Raw genomic sequence first — 12,518 nt, forward strand, 5'->3', positions numbered from 1 at the left:
ATTTTCATGTGCTAGTCATTGAAGGCATGCTCTCTTGACAGCCAAACTTATTTCATTCATCATCTCTCTATCCATAGCTGTACACTTTGTTTTTCACCTCTTATGCAGTAATCTCTAATTCTTTAGAAGTCTCTTTAAGTGGTTGTATACCTTGGAGGTTCCCTCCCATTATGAACTGTTCTACTTGGTACATGTCTATCCAGTTTGTAGTCAACTTTTCTTTTAAACTTGAGCCAGAGTTCTTCTCTATGCTTCTGACCTGTGCTGAAAGTTTAAAATTCCTCATTGAGATACACTAATGATTCCCCCCCCCCCCCCCGGCCCCCCCTCCCCCCCACCCCAGTCCACACACACACACACACACACACACACACACACACACACACACACACACACCACCACCACTGTCTCTGGTTGCCGAGGCCAGTCTGCAAGCAGCTGCACATGATGGGATAAGCAGTCTGGGTGATCATGGTCAAGAGGCTGGGGTTGGGAAGGGGAGGGGTGTCAGGATAGGATGGAGGATGGTAGAGTGTTGCTTGTGGGAGCATACAGAGATGAGGTGGAAAGAGGATAGGGCAGCTAGGTGCAGTCTGGAGGATAGGTGGAGGCCAACGAGAGGGTTGCGCGGAGTGGAAGAGGAGAGAAGCAAAAAGATGGTGGCTGAATTGGTGGAATAGGCGGCTGTGTATGCTGGAGTGGGAACAGGAAAGGACAATGACTGATGAAGGTTGAGGCCAGCAGGGCTTGAGAACGTAAGATAAATTGCAAGCAGAGTCCCCATTTATGCAACTCAGAAATGCTGATGTTGGTAGGTAGGACCCAGATGACACAGGCTGTGAAGCAGCCATTAAATTGAAGACCATGTTTTCCTTTGTTTTGAAAGCAGAACCTTTCACATGGGCATTTACAGCTCTGCTGCAGTGACATGACAAAGAAAACAGTGCACAAACGTACAGTGTTATTGTAATTGGTTAGCAACAACTAATGATGTAATTGTGCTTGAAACAGCTTTTGAACATGAATAACATTTAAATGAAAATATGTCTTACTGAAAATTTGTATACTGTGGTTCACTTGTGTGTGTGTGTGTGTGTGTGTGTGTGTGTGTGTGTGTGTGTGTGTGTGTGTGTCAATACAGAGAGTATCAGACAGTTTTGTGATTGGATTGAAGAGTTCCTAGTGAATAGAACATAGCATATGCTGTTCATAATGAAGATAGATCTCCAAATGTAAAAGTTAATTTGGACACACCCCAAAGGAGTGTTAGACGGCCATTATTGTTCACAACGTATATGAAATATATATCTACTACCCAATAAGGCAATTCTTCGCAATTACTAAGTATTTATGCGGTTGAATATACATTCTAATATGGGGTACCCGTAGGAATTGTGCCAGCACACAAATTTTAGCTCCATATTGCAACTTCGCACACTTCGAAGGTATGGAAAATAATTTTAATAAATCATATAGAATATGAATGAAAAAGATCTTGAAAAGCTCATCACCAACATGCTTCGAATTTTAGATGATGCATTAATAAATATCCATGTAGATATAGGCAATATATTTTTTTAAAAAGCCAATGTACAGGTTTTCTATTTAAATCATATGCGAGACATAAAATTCTGTGCATTAGACAAATTGTTTATTGCATATGTATTGTTTCTCTGTATATGTAATTTTAAACAAAAGTTGTGTACACAACAGTGTGCTGTTTTGTTTTCTTCCTTGCAATTGATTTTAAAAGAAAAGCTGATATTAGAATAGTTGTATTTATGGCTTATCTACCTACTGTTAGGATGCTACTACACAACCTGATACATGTGAAACCTTTTAATGCTACCTGTTAAAGTATTAAAACTACACAAAATAATGTTATTGAGGCTACTTTCCTCACAGATCCACAGCTGGAGGAGTCCCTCCCTCCCTCCCTCCCTCCCTCCCTCCCTCCCTCCCTCCCTCCCTCGTATACCTTGTATACCAATGATCCTAACTGATTTACACATTCAGTTTAAGCTTTCATAGTTAAAACTGACTGTGAGAAAGAAATTAAACTGCATGTTTTAAGAGCACAGCTTTCTCTTTCTCACAGTTGATTTTAACAGAAAACCTGCAAGTTGTTTTAAAAAATGTGTAGTGTACAATTTTTTCGAATGTTTGTTAGAGTGAATTTTCTCATGTTGAGAAATTATGAGGAGTGCTCTGTGTTTTGTGAGACAAAACTTTCAGTAGCTAATCTTTAAAGAACATCCGAAAGAGTTTGTAATTTTTAAATTTAAAATGAGAATAATTTATGCTCTGATTTTACGATACCTGTGAAAGAGTCATATAGTGGTTGTAATATGCTGTACATGGTATATCTTTGTCACACTGCCATCCAATTGCACCATACACTTCATCTAAGATGTATGGAACATGACACACAGATATAGACAGATGTGCATATATGCATTTTACTGTATAATGTGGTTTTTAAAACTTGACAATCAGCTGTGGGCACTACATATATGAATATGGCCATGTGCACAAGGTACTTTGTATAGTGTATTGTATTTTATTCACCATAGTGACAACATGGCAAAATGGACACATTTTGTGATAACAATTTTTTTCTCAAATATTACATCATAAATCATGATGGGACATATATTTCATGTATATGCATATGTTACAGACCAGAAGATACTTACCTGTCAAAACAAGTTGTCAAAAATAAAGACAAATTTATACGATCTTGGCTATTAAAGATTTTTACCAAATTTATTAGAGCATTGTGTAAAAATTTGTTGAAGTAAATCAAACAGGAACATTCTGCAATTTTTACTTGTAACATTTCCCCTTTACATATTGGTATTTATATGTTGGAACCTCACAAAAGTGTGTTCGCAAATGACACTGTTGTATATGAGGAAGTTGCAACACTAGAAAATTGTAATGAAATGCTTGGACACCTGCAGATAGTTGACACTTGGTGTAAGGATTGGCAGTTAGAGTAAATTTAACACATTGCATGTAAACAGATAGAAGGCCCATTACTGTATGATAACATGATCACCAAAGAATTTGTGGAAGCTGTCATATCTATTGCATATCTGGGAGTATGCATATGGAGCAGTTTACAGTGGAACAACCACATAAAACTGATAGTAGGAAAGACAAACTGATTCATTGGAAAAATCCTGAGGAAGTATGGTCCTCCTGCAAAGGAGGTAGCTAACAAAATGCTCATTTAACCAATACTTGAATAGTTTGTTGTTGTTGTGGTCTTCAGTCCTGAGACTGGTTTGATGCAGCTCTCCATGCTACTCTATCCTGTGCAAGCTTCTTCATCTCCCAGTATCTACTGCAACCTACATCCTTCTGAATCTGCTTAGTGTATTCATCTCTTGGTCTCCCTCTACGATTTTTACCCTCCACACTGCCCTCCAATGCTAAATTTGTGATCCCTTGATGCCTCAAAACATGTCCTACCAACCGATCCCTTCTTCTAGTCAAGTTATGCCACAAACTTCTCTTCTCCCCAATCCTATTCAATACTTCCTCATTAGTTATGTGATCTACCCATCTAATCTTCAGCATTCTTCTGTAGCACCACATTTCGAAAGCTTCTATTCTCTTCTTGTCCAAACTAGTTATCGTCCATGTTTCACTTCCATACATGGCTACACTCCATACAAATACTTTCAGAAACGACTTCCTCACACTTAAATCTATACTCGATGTTAACAAATTCCTCTTCTTGAGAAATGCTTTCCTTGCCATTGCCAGTCTACATTTTATATCCTCTCTACTTCGACCATCATCGGTTATTTTACTCCCTAAATAGCAAAACTCCTTTACTACTTTAAGTGTCTCATTTCCTAATCTAATTCCCTCAGCATCACCCGACTTAAATTGACTACATTCCATTATCCTCGTTTTGCTTTTGTTGATGTTCATCTTATATCCTCCTTTCAAGACACTGTCCATTCCGTTCAACTGCTCTTCCAAGTCCTTTGCTGTCTCTGACAGAATTACAATGTCATCGGCGAACCTCAAAGTTTTTACTTCTTCTCCATGAATTTTAATACCTACTCCGAATTTTTCTTTTGTTTCCTTTACTGCTTGCTCAATATACAGATTGAATAACATCGGGGAGAGGCTACAACCCTGTCTTACTCCTTTCCCAACCACTGCTTCCCTTTCATGCCCCTCGACTCTTATAACTGCCATCTGGTTTCTGTACAAACTGTAAATAGCCTTTCGCTCCCTGTATTTTACCCCTGCCACCTTCAGAATTTGAAAGAGAGTATTCCAGTTAACATTGTCAAAAGCTTTCTCTAAGTCTACAAATGCTAGAAACGTAGGTTTGCCTTTTCTTAATCTTTCTTCTAAGATAAGTCGTAAGGTCAGTATTGCCTCACGTTTTCCAACATTTCTACGGAATCCAAACTGATCTTCCCCGAGGTCGGCTTCTACCAGTTTTTCCATTCGTCTGTAAAGAATTCGCGTTAGTATTTTGCAGCTGTGACTTATTAAACTGATAGTTCGGTAATTTTCACATCTGTCAACACCTGCTTTCTTTGGGATTGGAATTATTATATTCTTCTTGAAGTCTGAGGGTATTTCGCCTGTCTCATACATCGTGCTCACCAGATGGTAGAGTTTTGTCATGACTGGCTCTCCCGAGGCCATCAGTAGTTCAAATGGAATGTTGTCTACTCCCGGGGCCTTGTTTCGACTCAGGTCTTTCAGTGCTCTGTCAAACTCTTCACGCAGTATCTTATCTCCCATTTCGTCTTCATCTACATCCTCTTCCATTTCCATAATATTGTCCTCAAGTACATCGCCCTTGTATAAACCCTCTATATACTCCTTCCACCTTTCTGCTTTCCCTTCTTTGCTTAGAACTGGGTTGCCATCTGAGCTCTTGATATTCATACAAGTGGTTCTCTTCTCTCCAAAGGTCTCTTTAATTTTCCTGTAGGCAGTATCTATCTTACCCCTAGTGAGACAAGCCTCTACATCCTTATATTTGTCCTCTAGCCATCCCTGCTTAGCCATTTTGCACTTCCTGTCGATATCATTTTTGAGACGTTTGTATTCCTTTTTGCCTGCTTCATTTACTGCATTTTTGTATTTTCTCCTTTCATCAATTAAATTCAATATTTCTTCTGTTACCCAAGGATTTCTATTAGCCCTCGTCTTTTTACCTACTTGATCCTCTGCTGCCTTCACTACTTCATCCCTCAGAGCTACCCATTCTTCTTCTACTGTATTTCTTTCCCCCATTCCTGTCAATTGTTCCCTTATGCTCTCCCTGAAACTCTGTACAACCTCTGGTTCTTTCAGTTTATCCAGGTCCCATCTCCTTAAATTCCCACCTTTTTGCAGTTTCTTCAGTTTCAATCTGCAGTTCATAACCAATAGATTGTGGTCAGAATCCACATCTGCCCCAGGAAATGTCTTACAATTTAAAACCTGGTTCCTAAATCTCTGTCTTACCATTATATAATCTATCTGATACCTACTAGTATCTCCAGGATTCTTCCAGGTATACAACCTTCTTTTATGATTCTTGAACCAAGTGTTGGCTATGATTAAGTTATGCTCTGTGCAAAATTCTACAAGGCGGCTTCCTCTTTCATTCCTTCCCCCCAATCCATATTCACCTACTATGTTTCCTTCTCTCCCTTTTCCTACTGACGAATTCCAGTCACCCATGACTATTAAATTTTCGTCTCCTTTCACTACCTGAATAATTTCTTTTATCTCGCCATACATTTCATCTATTTCTTCATCATCTGCAGAGGTAGTTGGCATATAAACTTGTACTACTGTAGTAGGCATGGGCTTTGTGTCTATCTTGGCCACAATAATGCGTTCACTATGCTGTTTGTAGTAGCTAACCCGCACTCCTATTTTTTTATTCATTATTAAACCTACTCCTGCATTACCCCTATTTGATTTTGTATTTATAACCCTGTAATCACCTGACCAAAAGTCTTGTTCCTCCTGCCACCGAACTTCACTAATTCCCACTATATCTAACTTTAACCTATCCATTTCCCTTTTTAAATTTTCTAACCTGCCTGCCCGATTAAGGGATCTGACATTCCACGCTCCGATCCGTAGAACGCCAGTTTTCTTTCTCCTGATAACGACATCCTCCTGAGTAGTCCCCGCCCGGAGATCCGAATGGGGGACTATTTTACCTCCGGAATATTTTACCCAAGAGGACGCCATCATCATTTAATCATACAGTAGAGCTGCATGTCCTCGGGAAAAATTACGGCTGTAGTTTCCCCTTGCTTTCAGCCGTTCGCAGTACCAGCACAGCAAGGCCGTTTTGGTTAATGTTACAAGGCCAGATCAGTCAATCATCCAGACTGTTGCCCCTGCAACTACTGAAAAGGCTGCTGCCCCTCTTCAGGAACCACATGTTTGTCTGGCCTCTCAACAGATACCCCTACGTTGTGGTTGCACCTACGGTACGGCCATCTGTATCGCTGAGGCACGCAAGCCTCCCCACCAGCGGCAAGGTCCATGGTTCATGGGGGGGACTTGAATAGTGCTCAACAGTTTGGGACCCTTATCAGATAGGATTGTTGAGGAAATAGAGAAGATCCAAAAAAGAGGGGCCACAGGGTTATTTGTAAGTGCAAAAGTGTCATGGAGCTTCTCATCCATCTTCAATGACAGGTCTACAAGGGAGGCACTGTGCATCGCTGTATGGTTTAGTGTTGAAACTCTGAGAGCTTATGTTCCTAGAACAGTGAACCAATATATATATATATATATATATATATATATATATATATATATATATATATATATATATATATATATATATATATATATATATATGGTTATAATAGAAGGAAACATTCCACGAAGGAAAAATATACTTAAAAACAAAGATGATGTGACTTACCAAATGAAAGTGCTGGCAGGTCGACAGACACACAAACGAACACAAACATACACACTCCTTACCCTCTCCCTTAAAACCCATATCCTTTCGTCTTTCCCTCTCCTTCCCTCTTTCCTGATGAGGCAACAGTTTGTTGCGAAAGCTTGAATTTAGTGTGTATGTTTGTGTTCGTTTGTGTGTCTGTCGACCTGCCAGCACTTTCATTTGGTAAGTCACATCATCTTTGTTTTTAAGTATATATATATATATATATATATATATATATATATATAGCTGGTTACCAAGCCCCCATAGAACGCATCTCTGCCTACGTAGATCAACACCTTCAACCCATTACATGCAGTCTCCCATCCTTCATCAAAGACACCAACCACTTTCTCCAACGCCTGGAATCCCTACCCAGTCTGTTACCCGCGGAAACCATCCTTGTAACCATTGATGCCACTTCCTTATACACAAATATTCCGCATGTCCAGGGCCTCGCTACGATGGAGCACTTCCTTTCACGCCGATCACCTGCCGCCCTACCTAAAACCTCTTTCCTCATTATCTTAGCCAGCTTCATCCTGACCCACAACTTCTTCACTTTTGAAGGCCAGACATACCAACAATTAAAGGGAACAGCCATGGGTACCAGGATGGCCCCCTCGTACGCCAACCTATTCATGGGTCGCTTAGAGGAAGCCTTCTTGGTTACCCAGGCCTGCCAACCCAAAGTTTGGTACAGATTTATTGATGACATTTTCATGATCTGGACTCACAGTGAAGAAGAACTCCAGAATTTCCTCTCCAACCTCAACTCCTTTGGTTCCATCAGATTCACCTGGTCCTACTCTAAATCCCATGCCACTTTCCTTGACGTTGACCTCCACCTGTCCAATGGCCAGCTTCACACGTCCGTCCACATCAAACCCACCAACAAGCAACAGTACCTCCATTATGACAGCTGCCACCCATTCCACATCAAACGGTCCCTTCCCTACAGCCTAGGTCTTCGTGGCAAACGAATCTGCTCCAGTCCGGAATCCTTGAATCATTACACCAACAACCTGAAAACAGCTTTTGCATCCCGTAACTACCCTCCCAACCTGGTACAGAATCAAATAACCAGACCCACTTCCTCATCTCCTCAAACCCGGAACCTTCCACAGAACAACCCCAAAAGTGCCCCACTTGTGACAGGATACTTTCCGGGACTGGATCAGATTCTGAATGTGACTCTCCAGCAGGGATACGACTTCCTCAAATCCTGCCCTGAAATGAGATCCATCCTTCATGAAATCCTCCCCACTCCACCAAGAGTGTCTTTCCGCCGTCCACCTAACCTTCGTAACCTCTTAGTTCATCCCCATGAAATCCCCAAACCACCTTCCCTACCCTCTGGCTCCTACCCCTGTAACCGCCCCCGGTGTAAAACCTGTCCCATGCACCCTCCCACCACCACCTATTCCAGTCCTGTAACCCGGAAGGTGTACACGATCAAAGGCAGAGCCACGTGTGAAAGCACCCACGTGATTTACCAACTGACCTGCCTACACTGTGAAGCGTTCTATGTGGGAATGACCAGCAACAAACTGTCCATTCGCATGAATGGACACAGGCAGACAGTGTTTGTTGGTAATGAGGATCACCCTGTGGCTAAACATGCCTTGGTGCACGGCCAGCACATCTTGGCACAGTGTTACACCGTCCGGGTTATCTGGATACTTCCCACTAACACCAACCTGTCTGAACTCCGGAGATGGGAACTTGCCCTTTAGCATATCCTCTCTTCTCGCTATCCGCCCGGCCTCAATCTCCGCTAATTTCTAATTTCAATCTGCCGCCGCTCGTATCTCACCTGTCTTTCAACATCATCTTTGCCTCTGTACTTCCGTCCCGACTGACATCTCTGCCCAAACTCTTTGCCTTTACAAATGTCTGCTTGTGTCTGTGTATATGCGGATGGATATGTGTGTGTGTGCGAGTGTATACCTATCCTTTTTTCCCCCTAAGGTAAGTCTTTCCGCTCCCGGGATTGGAATGACTCCTTACCCTCTCCCTTAAAACCCATATCCTTTTGTCTTTCCTTCTCCTTCCCTCTTTCCTGACGAGGCAACCGTTGGTTGCGAAAGCTAGATTTTTGTGTGGATGTTTGTGTTTGTGTGTCTATCGACCTGCCAGCGCTTTTGTTTGGTAAGTCTCATCATCTTTCTTTTTATATATCACAGGTAAAATTAAGAGAGATGTTGGCTCACATGCAAGCTTACTGATGAACGTGCTTCCCAGACACTATTTGCAACTGTAACAGGAAAGTAAGGAAGTGATGCAGGTACACGAAGAACCATCTACCATATGTCATAAAGTGGCTTGCAGGATGTAGATGTAGAACCACCATCCTTGTATTTACTTTAAATGATTTAGGACAATGACAGAGAACCAAAATCTGGCAGACTATCTGGGGATTTCAACTGCTGCCATCTGTAATGAGTCTAATGTCTTACCACACCACAACCTCACTCACTGAACTGATCGTGGATCAGTTGACTTCTCTGGTAAAACTGAGCTTTGGTCTTTAGTTTGCTTGTTTTTGTATGAGCAGCAAACATTGCAGTTTTTGAACTGTCTGTTAGTCATTTACAGATAATTTGTGCAGTTTATTGGGAATGGAGCCAGCAGTGAATGTCATGCAACTAAATATTTTATATTCCCGCATCCTGTGTTCAGTTTTGTCCCTGTGGTGTAACTTTCGATGTGATCCTGTGGTTTCCATTTGTGAAAGTTAGATGTGAATCATCATAAAGTGATATCATTAATGCTATAACATTCTAGTTTATAAACTGGAAGTTGTTGGTACAGAGGTCTTGAAAAGGTCACAGAATACGCCAACAGGATGGCAGTACTTTTTTTCTTTGTCAGGATATCATCTATTTTGTTGTACATAGCTTACTTCATAGATAATTCTTTGCAGGAACCAGCTTGAAATTTAGTTACGTTATGATGTGAAAATGGATCTGTGTTCTATTGTAGGCCACTTATTTTGAAAAGATTAGTACTAAAATTGGTCTGTAATTAGAGGTTAATAGATTGTGTTTTTACACATGGATATCAATCACTAGTACATATTCAAATCTGCCAGGAATCATCCAAAGTGTCATAGATTGAATACAAAGACAGCTATGCTGGTTAGATTGAATACAAAGGTAGCTATCTATCAACTCAGTACAAGGGTTTTGTACTATAAGGCTACCATCGTAAGCAGAAGAATGGTACTGTGTAATGCCATCATGATTTTTGTAATCCGTTTAGGGTCTAAAAGTGTCTGCTGGGTAAATGGAACCCAACATACCAGGTAAAAAAAGTGGATTCTTATTAATAGGTGCAATGTTTGCCGGCATTGTAATTAAAAATCAATTAAATTTTGTGGCAATGATTTCATGGTGTCATTATTTCTACCACAGCAATTATCTGAAGGAAAATCCTGTTTGTCTTGCACCAGTTTGGAATAAAGATTCCAGACACACTTTTTTTCTCCAAAAGGATCTATAAATGTTCTTCAGTTGACCAAATTTTGTTCAAAAAAGGAGCCATCAAAACAAATGCAACAGTGTGTTCAAAATAAAAGCTACATTTTCTCCTTCACTATCCACGTGTTGTCTTTTATACTGGCAAGCATCTTTATTATGCTTTATTCAGCTGCTTTGCAAATCTGACTGCTTTCATTGAGCAATAACTTTAAAATTCCTAACTTTCCATCTTTTTTATGCTTGGCTATCATTGATCTAATGTGTTGGTTAAATGAAGGAGATTTGAAACATGAGTTTTTGTGTCAGAAAAATGTACCTTCCACAGCACAGAATAAGTAATGACCAATAATGTAAAGGTTTAACTGAAAATTTTTTGGCATCTGGATGGCACCTGCAGAAAAAGAAATCAAAATTAAATTTAAAAATAAATATCTTTTCATGTTGACTTACCAACAGATTTTAGCCATACTTAAAAATTAGTTATTTTGCTGAGAGTAAATTTTTTCCTCTTTGTTCATTTATTAAGAGAATTGTTTTTTCCTTCAGTTATCTTGGTCTTAATGCTGTTATTTTGTTTTTCAGCATACACAATGGCAGAACTGAAGTTCACAGGAAATTGCTTGAAAGGATCAAGACCACTACTCTCATTTGATGAAAATTTCACTAAATATCCACATTATGCACTTCTGAAAGAGCTCTTTGTCCAGGTACAATAAAAATTTATTTAGTGGGCCTCATGAAGTTCATTGTGACTGGAGAAACATGCTTGATTATAGGAAAAACAATAAACTTTGTTTTGTTGGCTTTTCAGGTAAATTTGCTCCCAACAAGAAACCATCAACAATGTATACACTGCTAATTGCCAGAATTTTTATTGCAGGTTACTGAAACAGTTGACCACATCAATTGTGACTTATTCACTGGATCAAGAAAACTAATTCAATAGAAAAAGAGAGAGAATTTTTAACAAGATATACCGGTATCATGTGAGCACAGTAACATGTAACAGAAAACAGCATTCACACTAGCTTTTGAGCACTAGCTCTTTTTCTAGCAATTAGACACGTATTCACACACACAACCACTCATAAACATCCCAATGTACACTCTTGTGGCCATGTCAAGACTAATTATTGATACTTGATTACTGAAAGCAGTTGCCTGAGCTGATGGTGGGGATGGGGCAGTGAAGGATGAAAGGAAGGGGGTAATGGAAAAGAGATAGGTCTTTGAACAGATAACTGGAAGGTTTTTTTAATTCTTTTTATTTACACTTCAAGTTCCGTAGGACCAAATTGCCAAGAGTTACATGATTCCCTGCAGAAACTAAATTTTTATTGAATTCACCAGCAATGCTCAGAAAATAATTGTTAAATATTGTACATATATCTGATTTATCAATAACAGAAATATTTTTATTACAAACTGACTTCATATCATCAACCTTATGCTGCTGACCAGACACTTCCTTCACAACTGACCATGTGGTTTTAATTTTATCCTGTGAATTAGCTATTCTGTTTGCGTACCTCATACTCTTTGCCTTCCGAATAACGTTTGTAAGCCCCTTACAATACTTTTTGTTATGGGCTACAGTAGCTTGGTTGTGACGTCTCCTAACATTTTGATATAATTCCCGATTTGTTCTACATGATATCCTTATCCCACTAGTCAGCCACCCAGGCTGCCTTTTACTGCTAGTATCCCATTTAGAATATTCTAATGAAAAGCAACTCTCAAAGAGTATGAGAAATGTGTTAATGAAAGCATTATATTTGTCATTCATGTTAACAGCAATATAAACAGCCCACCACTCTTGTTCCTTGACAAGGTTTAAAAAACTCTCTATTGCCATTGGATTAACTTGTGTACATAGTTCGTAATTGTATGTGACATTTGTTTGAGTACAAAATCCTTTTAGTGTTAAAATTTGTGCATCATGGTCTGAAAGGCCTTTCACCCTTTTACTAACAGAATACCCATCTAGTAATGAAGAATAAATAAAAATATTGTCTGTGGTTGTGGTTCCCTTGCACCCTAGTTGGAAAGAACACAGTCTCCATCAGATCATATGAGTATAGGAGATCTACCAA

At 39.7% G+C, this 12,518-nt stretch overlaps 1 protein-coding gene across 1 annotated transcript in view; it reads left to right on the plus strand.

The window, feature by feature from the left end:
- The window catches only part of LOC126162515 (ribosome biogenesis protein BRX1 homolog), a 73,888-nt gene that overhangs the window by 32,108 nt on the left and 29,262 nt on the right, over nucleotides 1-12,518 (plus strand). Inside the window, exon 4 of the mRNA XM_049919079.1 lies at nucleotides 11,008-11,132. Within this exon, the coding sequence (XP_049775036.1) occupies nucleotides 11,008-11,132 (125 nt within the window). The remainder of the gene's footprint in view (nucleotides 1-11,007; nucleotides 11,133-12,518) is intronic.

This window comes from Schistocerca cancellata, chromosome 2, assembly GCF_023864275.1.
Source record: "Schistocerca cancellata isolate TAMUIC-IGC-003103 chromosome 2, iqSchCanc2.1, whole genome shotgun sequence".
NCBI lineage: Eukaryota > Metazoa > Arthropoda > Insecta > Orthoptera > Acrididae > Schistocerca > Schistocerca cancellata.